This window comes from Xylocopa sonorina, chromosome 6 (genome assembly GCF_050948175.1).
Source record: "Xylocopa sonorina isolate GNS202 chromosome 6, iyXylSono1_principal, whole genome shotgun sequence".
Lineage (NCBI taxonomy): Eukaryota > Metazoa > Arthropoda > Insecta > Hymenoptera > Apidae > Xylocopa > Xylocopa sonorina.
Window position 1 is genome coordinate 4,897,731 of NC_135198.1, and position 20,707 is coordinate 4,918,437.

At 34.8% G+C, this 20,707-nt stretch overlaps 3 protein-coding genes across 9 annotated transcripts in view; 1 reads left to right on the forward strand and 2 right to left on the reverse strand.

The window, feature by feature from the left end:
• Positions 1–10,341, reverse strand: part of LOC143424501 (uncharacterized) — a 90,179-nt gene extending 79,838 nt beyond the window's left edge. For all 7 annotated transcript variants that reach the window (XR_013101940.1, XR_013101939.1, XR_013101938.1 and 4 more), the window contains exons 1-2: positions 10,203–10,341; positions 7,876–8,218 (exon numbers count right to left, since the gene is read on the reverse strand). Coding sequence is in view for 3 of the 7 variants with exons in the window: in XM_076896576.1 (XP_076752691.1) it covers positions 7,876–8,100 (225 nt within the window). In the remaining 4 variants the exon portion in view is untranslated. The remainder of the gene's footprint in view (positions 1–7,875; positions 8,219–10,202) is intronic.
• A 1,856-nt stretch (positions 10,342–12,197) lies between these two features.
• Positions 12,198–17,834, reverse strand: LOC143424459 (uncharacterized). Its single transcript, XM_076896513.1, has 4 exons — positions 17,504–17,834; positions 15,789–15,975; positions 13,293–14,868; positions 12,198–13,253 (listed from the first exon to the last, which is right to left on the reverse strand). The coding sequence occupies exons 2-4, from the start codon at positions 15,945–15,947 to the stop codon at positions 12,388–12,390; spliced, it is 2,601 nt and encodes an 866-aa protein (XP_076752628.1). The 5' UTR covers positions 15,948–15,975; positions 17,504–17,834; the 3' UTR covers positions 12,198–12,387.
• A 1,704-nt stretch (positions 17,835–19,538) lies between these two features.
• On the forward strand, positions 19,539–20,636 carry LOC143424575 (uncharacterized). The gene is made up of 3 exons (XM_076896724.1): positions 19,539–19,781; positions 19,878–20,084; positions 20,182–20,636. Exons 1-3 carry the CDS (start codon positions 19,706–19,708, stop codon positions 20,607–20,609), a joined length of 711 nt encoding a protein of 236 aa, XP_076752839.1. The 5' UTR covers positions 19,539–19,705; the 3' UTR covers positions 20,610–20,636.
• The last annotated feature ends 71 nt before the right edge of the window (positions 20,637–20,707 follow it).

Below are 20,707 nucleotides of genomic sequence, written 5' to 3' on the forward strand. Positions count from 1 at the left end.
TCGATTTCGATGTCTTTTTACTTCTTCGAAAATTTTCTACATTTTTAGAAAAACTAAATACCAATAAACTGATTAATTTACATATAATCGTGAAATTGGATCGAAAATCGGACAAAGATCGCAACGGGGTTGATTAAAATAACTAAAAGATAATCTTTTCTTCAACTTCATAAAAATGTAAGAAGGATAACTTGTGTTGTATAACATGGTGCACTATTCGACGTACAAGAACCTATAGCGTCGACGATAAATTTCATTTAACGATTTTCCAGTTCGCTTTTTCCCTTTCTCCTTTATTTGTGAACCTCTTGCATTCAACCTAGTAATGGCTGTCATTGACAAATTGACGGCAGACATTCAATCGACACACTGAAATCGACGTCACCCCAATCGATCTGGTTGCCCTATTGTATGAAAAGATCTACACGAGCTGTTTCCATACCGTCATTAGCTGCATGAAAAGTAATGTAGGTACACCAAGTAACGAGCTCGCCTGCGAGCACGTTATCTTTGCCCTGTTTGTCGTAAAATAAATATTCTACGAATCGATAGAATCCATTAATATATTGCAATGATCCTCGCAAGGGAATCGACAGGATTTTCAGAATCGCCATCTTATTTCTTTCTAACTCCAACTACTTCTCTGCTTCTGACAAGCAAAATAAGCGTACAATTTTTTAATTAGATACAAAACAGCGACCTGTATCCCCTTTCGTTCCTAATGACTTCAGCCGCTGTGAGAGAATTAGTTATGAGCGAAACAGATCCCCAGCCTTTTAATTAGCAACGAAACGGTTAAGGGAGAGGTTCGAAAATCGTTTGAGAACGCTTAGTCGTACGTACGAGAGGCTCGCGCTTCTCCTAGCCCTCGAGACTAAATTGAATGACGTTGGGGTGCCATGAACCCCAGTTTAGCCGCGAGAGGGTCAGAAAAAAGGGTGGCTGTCGGGTTACCGGGTCGGACTAAGCGCGGGTACAGGAAAAAAAAAACGGCGGAAGAAGAGGAAGTATCGAGTGAGCGAGGAAAGGCTAAGACCCTTTAAACCACTCTGCCACTTTGTGATCGTATGCGTTCAGGGAAGTGCACACGTAGACGTTGCGGTGAACAGACTAAGCGTGACGGTTCAGTGGAGGCAGCCTCTATTGAACGGTTGCTTCGGGAAGGCGCCTGGCATTTCGAGGTCGCCACGATTTAATAATTAAATTAGACTCGTGCCGGTGACACATCGTGGCCGATTGCTGGGCATGACGAATAACACTCTGGCCACCTACTAACAAACGCTTTTAATGACGGACAGCATTTTATAAGATGTTATTAAATTGGGTCAATCACGGGCGTCCTCAGCGTTACGCGTCCGACGTGAATACGCAATGGCGGCACGGTGCCAAACCTTTTCGAGAGATTGTACAAAGCTATCGAGGAGGACCGTTCTCTTTTCTACTGGATCTCTACGATTTATGTTACGAGCAAGAAGAAAGCTGACCTCTTCTTATAATTTAGGATTTCTATTGTTGAAGTAGCGTTTCGATGTTGGGACATGTTTAACCGCTTGAGATGATCAAATGTCGTGTACTTAAGTCGAGAATTTCCCAACTTTCGTTAGTATCATACATTGGTATATGTGTATGTATTATAACTGTGTAATTTTTAAGAAATAACATTTTGCTTTTGCAAAATATACAGAGACAATTTCATCTGTTACATGGAGATGTCCCAGGTCTTAGTATTCTATATCCATGAAAGATAGCCGAGCCAGAAATTGTGGTTTGCAACAAAAGGAAAAAATAATGGTACAAACCACAAGTTATAATCTACTCGCTAAAAGGTTGAACACATTTCGCCTGTTGATACACGGTAACAAGTAACGCATTGCAATCGAAAGGAAATGACTTTTCCCAGTCCCACGCTGGCCATGCACGTGCGTGGAACAAATTCGTAGCGTGGAAACGGGGCCTGGACCTCTCTGCTCCGAGATCGACGCTATTGCGGTAACGTGGCCGGGGCGAAAACGTTTATTTTCAGTCTACCTTTACACCCCACGGGACGAACTTTACACGCAGATAAGTGGTGACCGCGTGTGCGCTTGCATACGAGCTCCTCTTTATGCGGTTTTTGCAACCCAGTTCCATGCGGTCGCGAATCGACGAATAAGAAAGAAAAAAAAAAAGAAAAAGAAGTGTGCGTACGGCGTGAACGCAATTAGCCATGGCTCACTGGCTAGGCATTGATCGAATTAAGGAACGTACGGAAATCCGTGCGCCAGTCTCGCCTTAAAACGACCATTTTAATTGGTCCACCCTTAACGGAGAACTCCGCGTACCTACTCGCACATCAAAGGCCCCTACGCGCTACCACCGACTGCCTCCAGCTACGCTGAACGCGTTCTACCGAACGGGTTAATTATCCTGCGATATGGACGATGGACGATCGTAGAAACGAACAGGATGGAGAAGAAAATCTGTGCAACGTGTCGATAATAGGCATGTGTGTCAAGATTACGGAGACATGTACGGAACACTGTGTTCGTTACGTAGGGTACATAGGTTGCTTTTATACCTTATATCGGAACGCGGCGATCGTCACGCGTCGTTAGAACGTACGATGAAACCGACGGCAATTACAGAACAGGAAACTGATATTAATAGCTATCGTGTTTCTTTAAAGAACGATGCAAATGCAAATTTTGTTTCCACTGATATTGTAGAACTTACGCGGCCGCGCAGAACTATCCGCGTGTTTATTTTCAGAGAGATGAAATTTCGTTGTAAAACTGAAGATGCGAAAGACGGTCCGAGATTAATTCACTGTTGCCGTTGTAGTTGGGTGTAGCAGAATATTAGAATGCGAATCGATAGCTGCTGTTGGAGGCTTTCGGGTGTAAGGGTGGTTTACTTTGTTTGAACGGTACGATCGATTCAACAAAATTGAGAATAAAATAAACACTGTACGTTAGTGTTCGATTGAATACTTTGATTCAATGGTTATTGAAGCCGATTACTTTGCGTTGGATTTTATTGAATCAATGGCACCATTCAGCTGAACTAAAGCTGTGCATTTTTGTTTCAAGCGGTTATCAGAAACGATGTTTCAACGTTCTAGCAATATCGCTAGCTTCCACGGAGATCATTTTTTCAATAAAACCGAGCTACACAGAAGCTAATACACTTTAAGTAACAAGTTAAAAACAGGAACGGAAACTCTTGAAAAGACGCATCGAGAAAATCATTTAGTCGAACGTTCGAACGTCTGAATGTTGCAAACACTCGTCGAAGACATCGGAAGAATATTGAATAACACCTTTGTTCTAGTCTGAAGGGGAATTCGAATGCGTAACACAACAGTGAAATGTACAATGGCTCTTATTGTACGATATAAATTGCAGAAAGCTTCGCTGCGTAATTAAATTCTTCTTTCTTCCATTAGCATACGAATTGCGCCGCCCGTTTCCCAATCGGTTCCAAGAACCGGACGAGTGGCACCGTAAAAACTGCACGTACTCTTAACAAGTGTGGGCGTATGCTGCACAGCGTTAGATTGCAAGCAATCGCATGTAACCCAGGACTCGTCACACGTGTCTTTACGCGTACGCGTCCATAAATTTACGCACGGCGACGCGTCCTGTCGCGGCCAATTCTTGCACGATGCGCCAACCCTAGCCCGAAGACCATGAAATTATAGCGGTCATGCCGCTGAATGCCACGGGTAACGAGACCGAGCGTCTCGGATAAAGTACACGAATGACCCACATTCGTCATCGACCGAGCCGCTACAGGGCCATCGCGCCCTTTATCGCTCGCGAACGCGAATTTAATGTCGCTGCTCGCAACGTTCGACGCGAAATAACCGAGCAAATCGTTTAATTCGCGAGGGGGACGCTTAAAGAAGCGTCCTCTGTAAGAACAATTGCTCCCGCTGGCAGCCGTTTTCAATGCCACCAGAGGCCGATTGCTGTGTACAAGACGAATTAAATAACAATTGAACCATCGTTCGTTACAATTACACCGTAGGGGCGACCGTCTACGTTCGCCCAGATGTAACTATATATGTACGCGCGGAATGAGTATCGTAATTTTCTCCCTGTCTGCGCGTTGGGATCTTTATCAAACACCGAATAACGGAGAGAAAAGAATTTCATGAGAGGAATTTGAAATATTGATTAAACGCTTTGTCCTTTGTGTTTGAAGGATGTTTTCTTCGTATGCATATCACTAAGCAATTCCAGGGAATTGCAAAAATTGGTAGAGTAAAATATGTTAAATTCGTAGGAATATGGGAGAAGCTATGCGGTTGGATATAAAATTGTAAAATGGAACGCGACTATTTCCTCCCTTTTTCATCAGTGAATGCTTGTGAATACATTTACATACATTTGGAAACTCGCTATTGATTTACTGTGTACCAACAGAACATAGGTGTGATAGAATCTGAATTTTGCAATGCTACACCTATATAAATATAACTCAGCTGACACTATTCCATGGAATTTTTTACAATCTAACTCTGAGCGTAAGCAGAAATATTTATCAAAGACTGTAACCATCAAAATAATTAAAAATATTAAGTATATTTAAATATTTCTAAATTACGTATTTTTATTCCTAGTTTCGTGATTGCTAAGTATAATTTTATTATTTCCAACCAGAAGATCAACTTTCCATCTTTCAAAAATGAATAAGGAATATTAGTCTTCTATTATAGTACCGGTATTAGAAGAAAAATGTAATATTTAATCACGTCTTCGTTGACCAACTTTACAATTAGCTAGGAAGATGTTCTCTACATGTTCGATTACGGTTGAAACGATCGTAGATATAGTAACTGTGTTCTCGTAGTATGAATGAAGGTCCATTTACGTGGATCCATTTACAAGGTCCTCACTGATTGGGCATGACGTAATTTAACGTGAGCCCAAAGTATATACACATATCGAGTAGATAGATGAACTCACGAACGAACTACTCATAAACGGTATAGTAATCGGAGTGTATGCAATCACTGTGTGCATAAAAAAAATAATCCATGATAATACTTCGAATTTTGATAAGCGATGCAACACAACCTTCTTTTCGATGAGTTAACAAGACCATATAGAAAAACTGGAATCCGTTCTTGGAAATCGATAGAGAAATACCTCTCAAGTTTAACTAAATATATTATATTACTTTTTTCACTCTATATACATATTTATTAGAACCTTTTGTCCATATTATATCCTGAGAGTTATATTTTCAATTCAGAACTTTTCAACAGGAAGAACGAAAGCTCTGCGTATATTGGAAGTTTGTAATTGTCGATATAAAAAGTTCAGTAAATGCAAACGAAAAGTCACACCCTTCGTATATAAAATTAAACGTCACATATATTAATATACTTTAAACGCAATCAAAGTTTTTGTGGGATTGTTTAAAGCAGATGTTTTAAACTCCTATTTTTGCTTGAAGTGTTATAAATTTAACATTATTTTAATTTTCTCTATACGCTTTGTATTTGTTGCTATGTTCCACAGAACCATATGATCTCGTTGCGGCTGAAAAAAATGGAATCTCTGGAACAAATCGCGCCTCCAGAAAAAGAAGTAAAAATCTTTGGCTCGCATCCACACCCACTTCGTCACATATTTACAAGAGGCTACTTTTTTTGGAAACACCCTTTGATTCATCGGCTGAACCGCGTAAAACCGCAGAGAACGCATTCGTGTAAAAATAGATTTCTTTCTTACTTGAACGTATCGAGCTAAAAACACGAAGACCCTCTTAAGACTCTCTTACACGTTTATGCACGCCTTACTACCTGCTGCTAGTGCCAATAAATATTCCGCTGCACTGCACTCGAATGCGAAATCGTGTAAACATTAATATATATCTACACATATCTTTTGATGCGTATATTAAAGAATAAACATTTATATTATCTTTCACTTCTATTCACGCGTTCATCAATTTCCATCCTTTGTAGAATCCACAGAATTGAAAATGAAATAAATATTACATAGAAACGAGCACGATATATAGATTGATAAGAAAGTATTTTCGGTTTTATAGGATGAAGTAATACTCATTTTTATATACAAAGAATAAACTTTAAATCAATGGTATGTTTTCCATTTTATTCGATGATAAACAAACTACGACTGATATTGAAATATCAAATGGAAAAATCGTAGCACTGGCAAAAGCCTTTCATAATAATCATAACGTTGTCTGTGTGTGGACACAGAAAATACTATCTTGTCAATCCAATACTAATTTCAATACTTTTTACATGTAACAGATAGGAACCAACTTATACAGTTCTAATTCGTTACAAACTGTAAAGTAAACTATAATAATATTGATATGAAGCTATAAAAGGGGAAAAGAGTGCGAGAGAGAGAGAAAGTTTTTCCCTTTCATGGAAAAGAATACGCAAACCCGTCTTACAAATCAACAAACTCGTTCTTCAAGACTACGATCAATTTTATAACCAAATAGAACGTGAATAGAAGTTCAAACTTTCGATATGCATACATATACGTAACACTTTTGGACCCGTAAATGTACGACGCGTGTCCTCCATCTACAACTTTCACAACCTACGTCCTACGTTAACCATGACCTTTGAGCTGGAACAATCAGTCACTAACACGCTCCTAATACGCTGGTACATTGAATGAATGATAGAAAACTCATTATACCTGCAGCCTCCTTGCGCATCCTTAACAACTTCTTCGTATTATTTTTAGCAATCGTACCTTGAATATTGTACAACCGTGCGGTTTCACATTTGCATAACCATTTTCCTTATTTTTCTATTATTCCATCACATTCGTGATTATAGCTCTTGTATATCGTACGAAAAAAAAAACATTATTTTGGTGTTATTGAAGGGAATAAAAATTATTTGAAGTGTACATAACTTTCACTCTCTTTAATAACACAAAAATTAAACTCTAAATAACTCTAAATTTTAAATTGTATGAAATTTTTCGTTGTTACGTACTCAATTACTTTTATTGTTTAATATCTTAATTAATTTTCTTCGAAGGTACATCGCCTTCGTTATGCTCTCAAATTGTTACAATCAGGCAGACTGCGTACGAGTTGTTATTCTCCTGAATAAATGATATTCATTGACCGTCGTTGTTAACTGTTAGTTGCGCCAGAGGAGGAATCTAATGACAGCCTGCGAGTTTCTTACGGTACTGCAAGTACTGAAAACCGGATACGCAGCCTCCAGTGTCGTCTTTCTCCTTTGCATGAATATTAAATTACGGCATTTCATCAAAATTTCATGTTTTCTAATCTTTCTCTCGGTCGAGATCGACCAAAAGGAAAATGGCTGCTCATCTCCCTTAACGCGACAAATATACCGTAACGCTGACCCATAATCGTGCAACAATAAATACAGAAAAGTATTTAATACTCTTTCCGTATAATACTAAATAATAATTTAAAACAAAAACTTCGACTAAAATATACAAAAATTCTGATTTTCCTTGTATGCATTCTATTCATCTCACTTTAATGCCATTACATTGACAAACTTTCATATCTCTCCATTCATTCTTGTCTTGAACAAGAAAGGGTTAAATGTGGGAAACATTTTAAATACTCCACAATAGAATCGAAAATTACCTACGAATCGTAATCAGCTGTAATTACCTACAAACCTAGACCACATCGCGTGCAACTTTCTTGGAACTAGTATCACATTTAAAACACCCTCATATAGACATATTTATCTGTAACCTAGTTCCGCAAACGCTCGCCGACTAACAAAGATACAAAATGTCGCACGACAAACCCGCAGAGAGAACTTTTACCATGATAGCGTGAACTTAACGCCGTTAAGTATTAAAATCTATATACACATATATATATGAAGATTTTTCTTACCTGCTTGCCAGTCCGAGGCAACGTTTCCACGTTGGTACCGCCGACCATAGGCGCTTTTTCCGGTCCTCCATTCTGCTGGTTGACATTTATGTTGGCGTTAACATTCGCGTGTACATTGGCGTTGAGGTTGTTCGCGTTGTCGGTAAGATTCGTGTTCGTGTTCCCCACATCAGCACCCCCGCCAATGCCAGTTCCACCCCCGCACTTTCCTTCCTCGCCCGTCATCACTTCAGCCTCACCCTCCGCCGGTTCACCCCTGTCTCACCCTTCCGCGTTCCGCGCCTCAAGCCTTCCTTCCGTTCACTGATTACCAATGTCGGTCCGCTGGCCAGAATCCGGATATCTGCTCGAACGAGACGACGAATCGTCGATCAGGAGAAACGGGTCAATTCTACGGATTTACCGTGCCGATTGGCTAATTCCTTTAAGTCTCATTGCCCCCGTCGCGTTTACCATCGCTGTCCTCCTACCGTCGCCTATCAAATATCGATCCTAACAGATTACTTCGATACCAATGAAAAATGTACATCCCCAGTAAAAAAAAGGAAATGTTGTTTCTGTAGCTAAGCTAAAAATAATTTCGAAAAATTGCATTCGTAGGCGCATCGAACAAACAGCTATCGAAATGATGTTCATAAAATAATTTGCAACAGCACACAAATTGAAATAATTGAGTAATACGAGTTTATGAAGATCGAAATAACTAGCTGCGCGAAAGAACAACGGTTAGGATGAAAATTATTCGAATTTATTATGAATGAATTAGAAGACTGTTCTATAGTTACGCATTCGTGACGTCAGAGAAAGGGTGAAGATGAAAGAGTCGATCGGTGCAGTTGCAAGTCAACGCATCCGATGTAAATATTAAATGTCCCAGAATAAGTGAAAGAGGATTGATCTGCGATCTGACCTGGTTAAAGCGTCAACTTCGAGCATCCCTTTTCTTCCCCTGACACTACGGAGATTCATTAGGAAAGTACAGGGGAATTACTTTCGTTCACTGGTCGCCGCTATTTTTAGGAATCCCGACGCGCGATACGGGTGGTATAACGGTATATGACGAACTGGTTCAAGCACGTTGAAGACAGACTTCAGAGGGCACATGCCGATCGGGAGCTGATCAATTAATGCAACCCAGAGCGATCCTACGAGATTAAACAACCGGAACCGAATTGCCACTGGAAATAGACGCCGCGTTTTCATCCCCGTTTCAACTGCATCGCGAATTACGCCCGGTTTCGATCACCGTTTAATTTTAGACAATTCCACGAGTCGGTTACTACTGACGTTACCGAACCAACTACCGAGCTGCCGGTAGAGAACTTCCGACGAGCCGCAGAACGGATTCACTCACGCGGCATAAACTATACGGGACGCCATCGCTCGTGAAACGAAACTGGGCAGAAAAGGTTCCGGTAGCTGTGACCGACTCGAGTAATCATACGTGTAGCTTCTATCGTCAGTAGTGGAACCAGGGAAAATCGATTCGGCCGTGCCCGTTTGAGCACTGCGCGCCTCTCAAGTGTACGGAACCACCACGATAAAACCAGTCGAGTCGCGCGGGACGATCGTTTTGACTGTCGGGATGCGTACGTAATGGTTCACACATTGACACGCGTCTGTGAGACTACCTCGGATAATACGCTTTTTCGAAAACGTAACGAAACAGGCTCCTAAAATCAGTAACAGATGCGACGATAACAACGATCCGAGAAAAATCTATGATCTTCGGTTTCTTTTCGGATTCCATGTTGTTAAAAGAGTAGGACGAGGGGAGGGGACAGTTCCTACTATCTAAAGGACGAAACCAGATAACCTTCGCTAAAATGGAAAACCAAGGACATACGACGTCACTATTGTGCTCCCTGTATACACTGTATGCGCGGATAATAGCGATTTAAATTGCACGTAGTCCTTTCCACGAACGGAGCGAAACGTAATTAGTTAAAAGCATTAGAAGCGCCGAGAAAAAGGGATTACCACTTGGAACGAATGAGCTAATTTTGAAAATCGTGATATGTCACGAACATGACTCTCCATATTTCTCTAAAACCGAAATGCCTGGCTTCGGGTATTGTCCGAATCGTTGTATACATGTATATCAACTACGCCGGCCTCGGTTTCTTACTCAATTTGAAAATTGCATTCGGTTACGAACGTTCTACTTTCGTGACTGAACGCAAAAAGGTACGAGCCGCCCAAAGGAAGCGAACTTTGCCAAATAATCACTCCGCGATCGAACTCTGATGCACCGAAAAAAAAATGACGCGACTAACCAGAGAATTACAGGGTGTTGTAGCGATAGTTTAGGATTCCTGGATACCAACCACAGAGTACCGAGGCACTTTTCTCATCAAATGTTCTTTCACTGTCAAATCACACGACGTTCCGTCATTTTTTATACTTTTACCGTTTCGCGAACCGAACCGTGCATATATATATATACTACTCGAAAGGATTCAGTCTGTCTAAAAAAGTACCGAGCGTAACGCGGCCACCCTCCTGGAAACTCCGTACGGCTTTGATCGGTTTTATAACTTCGATGGCGACGAGTACGTTCGAACCGCCATCTGCCGCTCGTGTAAATACGCTGCTCACCCCCACTCCTTGGTTGAGCTTACCGACTTGCTGTCGCTGAGACTACCTCGTAGGGCACACGAGAAATTTGATCTTTTGTCAGTAATTAATGATACTTGCGACGAAAATATTTCTAATTCTATTGTGATAGCCTTCGCGATCTAACGATAGCGTAAAAGTATCTTGGCATTAAATGTTTGTATATTCGCACTTTTTCTTCTTCGAATCAATTGATTACGAATTAACATAAGGAGTTAATAGTCCACATTTTCAAGCAGAATCGCATCAAGTATACCTTAGCTGTGCTTTAGTTTCTATTTTAAAAAAATAGAATGTTACATGAGGGTTATGTTTAATGTTAAGAGCTTTGGAAGCTTCGTGGAGGTTATTACGCTATGAAAATACACATACATATATAACTGAGAATTATACTGATTATAATAAAATATTTTTAAAACGTAAAGCTCTAAAAGTTAAACACGGATTTTTAATAAATATTAATTTTCACTATCTACAGTTTATATATGTGTGTACGTACTTATTACATAATCTATATACTTAAATATCTATTACAAAATTATAAATTAAATTAAATATTAAAAAGGTATTTACTAATTTATTAACTGTCTTTAATACAAAGTCTGTAAAAGGTATTTATAGTTCACAAATTTACATAATCTATAATAAAAAATATGTTGTTTCAAAATATTAAATTTCCTTAGTTTATCGTACTTCAATTGTGTTACCTTAAATTATATTTCTATACTGCAAATTGTATAATAAATAACTAAGCTATTTAAAAATACAAATTACAGTACCGAATATCATAAGAGTATTGTATTTAATACACTATTAATTCACATCTTTTGGTTCTGTTTTATTTGTTTCAACTTGAATGCCAGAATTTCAAAACTCAAAGTAAATATTTAGTTCCAATTTACAATGTTATAGTATTTATAATATTTACGATAGTATTCACTATTCTTTCATACTAAAAAAATTGTGCTATTGATATTGATATTGATAAATTCCTTTTAGGAAAAGAATGAATTCTCATTACATACTTGTTTTTAAATATTTGCAAAATAAAAATTCTGTGTGCGGTGAATATATCATAGCTATGTATTTTACATTGGTTTCCTGCGTACAAATTTTATATGTATTTAATATTACAAAATAAAGTTAAATAGCTAATTAAAAGAACAAAAACCAACTGGTAACTAATATAAATAAAACTAAATTAAACAAGTATCACGGCTCAAAATATATATGTTTGATACCATAGTTGTACATCTTTAAAATATTACACAACTTCTTATATTATATGTATGTACTTTTTACATCAAATATTTTACACTATATTGCTTATGGTTAAAACTGAATTTAAGTTTCTTATGTTACTTTCATACCTATACTTTTGTATACACATTTATTTTTATACTTAATACAAATTACTAATTATTTAACAGTACATGTCTTTTATGCATATAACACAGGCTATATTGAAATGATTCAATATTTATGGTATTATAAGTTTTTCCTTATTTGGGTAATCATTAATGAATAATTTACACGAATTTCTGAGAAAAGAACTTGTAATGTTTTATTAAGCAATAAAAACATATTTGAAAATTTTAGTTTTTATGTTAACATTTAACTATTGCTGAAATTTTCAAATAAAAGCACTAAGAATTTCTGTTCAAATTATCTTATCAATAAATTATTAATTCTGTTAAAATTATTTCCTATATACTATAGTTTCAAGGAAAATACTATTTCTGACACTGCTATGTTTTTATTCTTAAAGTTACCTAATTGTAATACAATCATATCATATAACAAAATATCACGAAAGAAAGCATTATTTATGTGTTACTCTCTTGATAAGAAAATATAGTAGTAGCGTATTTCCTTTTTGGATATATTATTTTTGTTCTACAAATTATGCATTGTAGGATACATAAAAGATGATTCATACGAATTATTATTTGCTCTGTGTAACACTCTTGACATATGTTTTGTCAACTTTTCTTTAGTGGTATATGTTTTTTTGCAAACATGGCAAGGAAATCCAAGTCCATAATGATATGCTCTGTGTTTAGATATTATAGAATCATAAAATTTGTCATTGCAAATAGAACAAACAATTATCTTATGATTTGCATCAAAATGTATTTTTCTAGATGTAATACTAGAAAATCGTTTACTACATTTAAAACATTGATAAGGTACTACAGGATTAGGATGTTTATGTTTTATGTGTTTATCGAATTTGGTGTATGTAGTTAAATTGGCACTGCAGTAACTACAATTTATTTGTAGTGGTATATCAAAAAATTTTTTACCCTCTTTGACGGAGCATTTATGCTTATTCCATTCGTTATTGTCAGAAAAACTGTATTTACAATATCCACATATTAAGTATGAATTTGTATGATGTTTAGCAATATGAATCTGAAGAGCTTTTTGAGTGTAAAATTTACGACCACATATACATATATTGTATATTTTAATCAAATTTATTACAGCCCCTCTGAATTTTTTTTTGCTAAGTCTTTTCTGTACATTATCTAAATTAAAATTTTCATAACGCAATTCATCATTCGGTTCTATCTTTATTTTTGGTTGCACATTTTCATTGTAACTATCATTTATTATTGTACTTGCGGAATCAGAAATATCACCATCACCAAACATACTATGTGAATCATCTTCAATATCAATATCAACATCTTCATTGACTGACTTAATCTTCACAATACTGTGCCTTTCGCTATATGTAAAATATTCTATTTTCTCAGGTGGACGATCACGTGACTCTTTTTGAGCATTTTTCTTAGAAATATTTGACAACAGATTAGGATCTTTTGAAGGACTATGATCCTTTACGTTATTTTGATCCTTTACTCCATTATCTTTATCAATAATTTCATAAGAATTATCTTTCTTTTTTATCGTTATACTAATTCCACTTGCAGGATCCTTACCAGAAGTATTTCGTGTAATATATCGCTTTGTTCTATTTGTAGTTACTTGTATTACTTTATTTGTTAAATCACACTTCTTTCGGTGTACAAATAATGTATAAGGATTACGGAATAACCGTCCACAAGAACATATAGCTCTATGTCTGTTATTATATTTTGTATCCAATATCTTACTATTACTTTCCATTTGTATAGAATTTTGATCTTTATTCTCATTACTCTTTGATAGTTTCGAATCACCTCTATGATTCTGATTGCAAATTCGAGATTTTAAATATTTGTTATTACATAAATGAAAATTTTCTTCTGTTTCTCCACGATTACGGTGATTACGAAGATGCTTATAGAAGCTACTTACTTTGTAAAGGCCAAAACAAATTTTACATTGTTTTGTATCAGGGTATTCAGTATCTGCTATTAATAAGTTATTGTTATTATTCACTCTTTGTCTTTTTGCAGGTTTCTCGAATGACGTACTTGCCTTTCGTTTCATTGTCTTTGAAAGATATGAAGGATCGTTCTTTGCAGTAATTTCTTTTTCTTTTGAAGCATTATCATTGAAATCTACTTTTTTAGTTGCTGCTTTATCATTGCCTAAATCATCAGCTGCTTTATTTAAGTTTTTCAACATGAAGTCAGGTGATTCAATTTTGTGGTAATCAATTAAATGTTTTCTTAGATCTTTTACATTTTGCTGACACAATGGACATATTAATAATGAGTAATATTGTAAGCTATTTGATAAATCATTTTGTTTCGATTCTTTATTTAATGTTTCTTGTTTATTTTTCACAATTTCAGTGCTATCAGTACCATTATTATTTTGCATCGAACTGTTCCTCTTTTTTCGTTGTCGGTGCACATCTGAGACACTTATATTATTGTCTACTGATGATGTAGATTGTAACGAAGCTTCTGTATGTTGTTTATTTCCAGGTTTTCCTAAGGGAACTTTTTCAGGATTGTCTACTTCTTTTTCGTCAATATTAGGTTCTTTTTCTGTTATTTTATTAACATTTTTTTTATGTGGAATATTATGTCTTGGTCGTTGTGGTGGTAGTTGAATACCATGTATTTTTACAGAATGATATCTTAATGTTCGATTCTCAGAATATTGCTTCCCACATGTTATACAGTGAAACAATTTTTTTTGATTTTTTACAGAAAGTTTAAAATCTGGTAGACTGGTATTATTGTTACCTAATACTGGTGTGTATTTAACATATGATGATTTTGAAGTTGTTATTTCTGATGGTGATGTACTAACTGTGTCAATTTGTTTTTCTACTGTATCTTGTATGTTTTCATGTTGTATGTTCTTTATCACTTTTAATGTTTCCCATATTTTATCACACCTTTCAAGTAAAACAACAGGATCTTTTACTTTATATGGTGTACTAAATGGAATTTGTATATCCACTATTTCATCCTAAAATTAGAAACGAAATACTAAAAAATACATGTACATATAAATAATATATATTTAAATAACATTAGAACATTGGTAATAAAAATATATCAGCGAGGATATGCTTTAGTTAATATTTCGTTTGCCGCAATGATTTAATAATAACAATTTGGAAAATTAAAGAAGTCCCTAATTTGTAAAATTAAGCAACTTAAAATATCTCCAACAAATTACTTTTTGTATTATACAATATACATACAATCCTATTTATCTTACAATTTATTATGTACATAAATAATGCAAAACAAAACAAATAAAGAAAGTATCGTCAATGATACCATATATAAATATTCATAAGCAATTATTAGAATAAAAATAAAATTTAAATGTTTTTACATAATCATAAAGTTTATATGTATTGAGAGGTCCCAATAATAATGATTTTCCTTCCTACATTTTCAATTTTAATAATTTACGTAAAGTTGTACAATTTAAAATAACTCGAACATATTAATAAGATGTGTTCGCAAATAAAACCCTCCTTTGTAATTTTCATATTTCTAAAATACAATTAAAAGATGGAACCTTATGAATACAGTACGAATTGAATTAAAAGTAAAAAGTTATAAACTAAGTTATTTCTATGCTAAATTTAAAATTCCCGCCACAAAACAGCTGAGACATAAACCGGCTTTTCCCGCCTATTTTCTTGAAAATAACAATATTACGTTTCTAAACTAAAAAAGTGAACCTTAATTCATACGAGAATATAAGAGATATTTAATAATAATTTCATCTATAACGATATACTTTACGTTATTTCAAAAAAAGGAATACAATTAATTTGTACCCGAACAAAAATAAAAGTAAAATTATGTATAATATGTAGGGATATATCAAATTAAGTATGAACATATATTTACAATATAATTACAACTTACCACATTTGGTGTATTTTCGTTGTTAATTGAAGTAGGACATAGTGGTTCTACTTTAGGTATAGATATTTCAACGGCACATGGTTCTTTTTTGAACTCTTCTATATGTCCTATTTGTTGATAACTCACATCTTGTTGGTCAGCCGATATGTTTTCAAACATTTTAATAAAAAACGCGGAAGACTAAAACCTAAATAAAAGTTTATCATCAACACAGTCTGAACCTAGTTGTTTGCGAACATGTCGACATTTTGCTTCCCTCTCTACTATTTTAATTCTTGTCTCTCCCCACCAAACGTTCCTTCAACAGGAAGATACATCATGCAGATAATAACTGCCTGTTGAATAACTCACTTTTGTTTCTTAATTTTATCTAGATTTTAGGCTAATTTAAACTATATTTTAAGTTCAATTACTTAACGCTACCGATCTGTATATATTCAGTGAACAATGAATAGTTAAAAAGTATAACTTGGAACGTTATAAAATGTTTAAACCTTCAAATACAAGTACAAAAGTTATTATAGAAATTGATCAAACAAGAAATGGCGTTTACGCTAATATAGACAAATGTTAACGTGATTATTCAACTTAGAATCGATTGATCAGATTAAAATTTACTCTGATTATCTTATTTAAATATTTGAAATTAATTGTAATTAAAAAAAATTGGTTTATTATCCTTAGTGTATACTATACGTATTATAATCCAACATGTACAATATTTCGATCAATTTAGATAAAATTTGTAGAGCTTATAAGATAAATACTTAAGATATCATATATTGATTTTAAGGTTAGTTTATATGAGCAAAACGTTCAATAAATCTTCCTTTCTAAACTATTTATATACTAAATTATGAATCTATTAGCAATCGTATACATAAATGTTTCTCTATGACAAAGTTTGATCATTTATTTAATACAAACATAACTTATTCGCCTCTAGTCTATTTCCTCAAGACTTTGTAATTTAATATGTTTTACAAATATAAACATGGTTAAATTTTTCTATATATAAAAGGACAAGGACTTAATTAAAAATGTTATAAGAAAAATACGAAATACAATAACGAACCAGATATTTGTAAGACAGATCGAAAATATTGATATGCTAGCACAAATGGGCAAAAAAAGAAACGTAAGATGTTCTGCCTAGCATTACAAAGCATATATGTACTTGCAATCATTTTTGCATTGAGACTTTTATTATACAACTGTGTAAGAATAAATTGAATTTTTTATGTTATTAGGGTTTCACAGATTCTGTATCGAAAATAACATTTTTATATAAACACTAGAATATACATCACAAAAGGGATCTTAAGAATATTAGTCCATTACTGTTTTACGTCATATAACCCATCCCAATGAAACCCAAGTCAGAGAGTACAATCCACAGAATGCTTTAGGAATGATGGGATTACTCGTTTAGTTTCATAAACAGCACCTTCTACGCAATATTTCAATTACGTTGCAGACGCAAATAGAAAGACTTATTCAACCTGCATCCTTCGTAAAAGACTGAACGATGAAAAATGACTGAACTATTCCTGTTCCACGTCAGTGATAGGTTGCAGTACGATGCAACGAATATCACCTTAAACCAAATTTCTAACCTACCGTGAAAGTACATTTCGCGGAATAACTTAAAGCTATGCCATTTACTTAGTTGTAAACTGTATAACACGTAAATTGTATCCAATTTATGTACTTACATGAACTGATTCAACGAAGTCGGTATCCCAGCTAAGCCTAACAATTTGGCGTACATTGTTGGACAACCTATTTCTTAGGAAAATGTGCACAAAGATGGATACTTTCAAGTCTTAATGGTGCGCAGTCGAACAATAGTCAGCTGGAGACTTGTTCCGTGATAAATCGGGGTCACAGATTTGTAATAATCGAAATTCTGAGGAGAATTTTGCTAAGCGTGGCGCTATGGACGATCCCACTTGTACATGTGGCCGGAGTATGTAGCCCGCCTGCTCCATGCAGTGTGTAGGCTGCATCTCAACCCGATAGTTGTAGACTTATACCCGCTATCTTTAACACAGGTCTTCCTTGAACAAATTAACTAACATACACGCTATTTGCAATATAGAAAAATAGGCTCGCTCACGTGATGAAGTTAAAAGAAGTTCACTTGTTTCAGATCTAAAAATGATTAATTTGTTCGAGTACCTACGAGAACTTGTACAAGTAGAAAAGGGTCATACTAATTTCTATGTTGTATCGGTTGTAGATAGCACGTTATTTTTGCAGTACATAGTACAACAAGGGAAAAGGATAAAGGAGCCAATGATTCCGACATTCTCAGATTGGTTCTTATTAAGTTCTCTAACTATACGAATAACTGTTCTGCTTAATTAGAAATTAACTGATTTTTATAAAAGAAAAAACCTAAATGATAAAGAAAAACATATAATTTGTCGCATAAAAAGAGAAACGTAGTATGTATAAGATGAAATCCTCTTCTACGACTTAGAAAGAGATCAATATATTTGCGTGATACACGTACCTCTGCGACAGTTGCGCTATGGACATCCGCTACGATTGTAATCATCTACTGTTAATTTAGAACGGAAAATAAGTTATTTACTACGTTATAAACTACGTTAAAAAACCTTATACTGAATTTCTGCATGGAATTCAACATAGAAATTGAAATGGGTTGCCAATTTCAGTATACAAAGCAATCCAATGTAAAGTACTAATCTTGCTTAAGATAGATTATATACGTTACTACGGACTTATACGATTGCTTAAATGTAACTTAATTAACAGTGTTGTGTAACTTGCAACAGTATTATGGTATACTAGAAATATATTAATGGACTTTAGAATAAATTTAAAAAACCATAAAATTATGTTAAAGTCATTGAATTAATTGTTTGTCGATTACAATTAGAAATGGCTAATGCTAACTTTGGGATAATAATCATAAACACAATTACGAGCATTGGTTTCAATAACAAAATAGACACTACTAATCAATTATAGTAGCTCATGGCAATGTGCATTATACAGTGCCAAATCTGACTGGCCTGCTAGCATCTTCTAGATGCCAATACTCTGACTACAAAACGATTTATAGCTGCTGAAATGGCTGAAATAAATATATAGTAGTTTCTAAGTAACACACAGTTTATGTATAATCTTCTAAACTGTTTAAATAGTATTGACATGGCTACCTTATGCAACCTATACAGTGTGTTAAAGAGTGCTCCCATTTCTGAAAATAGTCTTGGAACTCAACTTTAACTTGGATCTTTAATTTTGGAAAAGCCAAGGAACTAAATTAGGTGAATAATCAGAATGATCTGATTGAGTTTTGACTAGAAGATCATTTACAAGAAGCTTATATGTGCATCACAGCTAACAAGTAGATCTTTGTTGTTTCCATAATAGCTAACTAACAAATGATTCTACAGACTTGTAGTTGACATGCACACTAGTTAAAACATAGACAAACACGACTATAAGTATACATATATATATAATCACAACACGGTTGTTCCGAAAATTAAATTATCACATCTTATATTTTAAGATGCCCCACAACAGTTTCTCACACTTATCCTTTCATGTTGGGAATGAACGCTATCAACAAAATAGCATTTCATCAGCCGAAATGGACTTTCACATTAGCGAGTCTAGTATTTTTTCTTCAACTTGCATTACATTTCAAATTCGTTCACTTAAATATACTTGGTATAACTTCGTCTTTATGCCGATTTTTTCTATGCAATAGCCATATCGTCAGAATCGGGACAGGCAAGGTCAATCATTGAATAACAGCATTCTGTAAAATCTAGTTGATTCATGACAAAATTGTTGTGGTAATAAGCATCTGTTTCCGGCGCAATATATATAAAGCCATGAACATTCCTTGCAGAAGCTAGTATTCGTCAAACAAAATGTATTTTCTCGTTGTCATTTTGCTGCTCGCTATTTGCAATCCATCTAGTACATCGTTCGAAATTTGTGATAAAGGTGTTATCGAAAATACTTTTTAGTGAGGAAATTTAAATAAATAATTTTATTAAAAAACTGATTTAATCTTTTGTGCATTCGATTTTCTTATTACAGAAAATAATGGATTACAATCAGAATTCCGAAATGGCAAATTCCTCCAAAATATAAGGGACTGGTTTTATAACTTAAAAAATCAAATTCACGATCGACTGTTTGGCGAACCGGTTGTGACACCACTTTTTTTGCCGGATGTGCTAAACTTGGATAAATTTGAATTACAAAACCGACTAAGAAACCGTGGATGGCAACTATTAGATTTATGTAATAAGTATTATTGTTTAATACTAAAACTGTCAAATTATGTAAAGAACTTAATGACGCACAATCAGTATCTAATACTATATTTTATAACTTATAGTTTCTTTGTCTATCGATCCTAATGAAGACTGGGGATTTCGTATTGGTAATTGGTATTTTATTCGAAAGGAATCCAATGATCAAGACGAATTTGAAAATAATTCTGATGAATCGGATTTCCAAATTCCGAGTACTATTCAATCAAACGACTCAAATGATATAGAAACTACGGAGGCTTTTGACATTACTAAAGAAACAGAAGTTGAAACGGAATCTTCATCAACCATATCAACTACTATAAGCGAGTATACGATGAATAGTGTAATATCGTTAACAACACAGCAAAATGATTTGCAAACGGTACAAACCACTGAACTAATTGATTCATCCGAAAATTTCACATCAAAAACGGATGAACCAAATTTAACGCGGAATGAAACCTACAACGATTTTGTTCGTACGGCATCCGCAGAAGTAATCATGGGATAATACTTTTAGTTTCTGTATGAAAAATAAACACTTCTATTATTAGAATACGTTTATAAATCGTACATTGTTTTTACAATAATTGATTACAAACAAGTGTT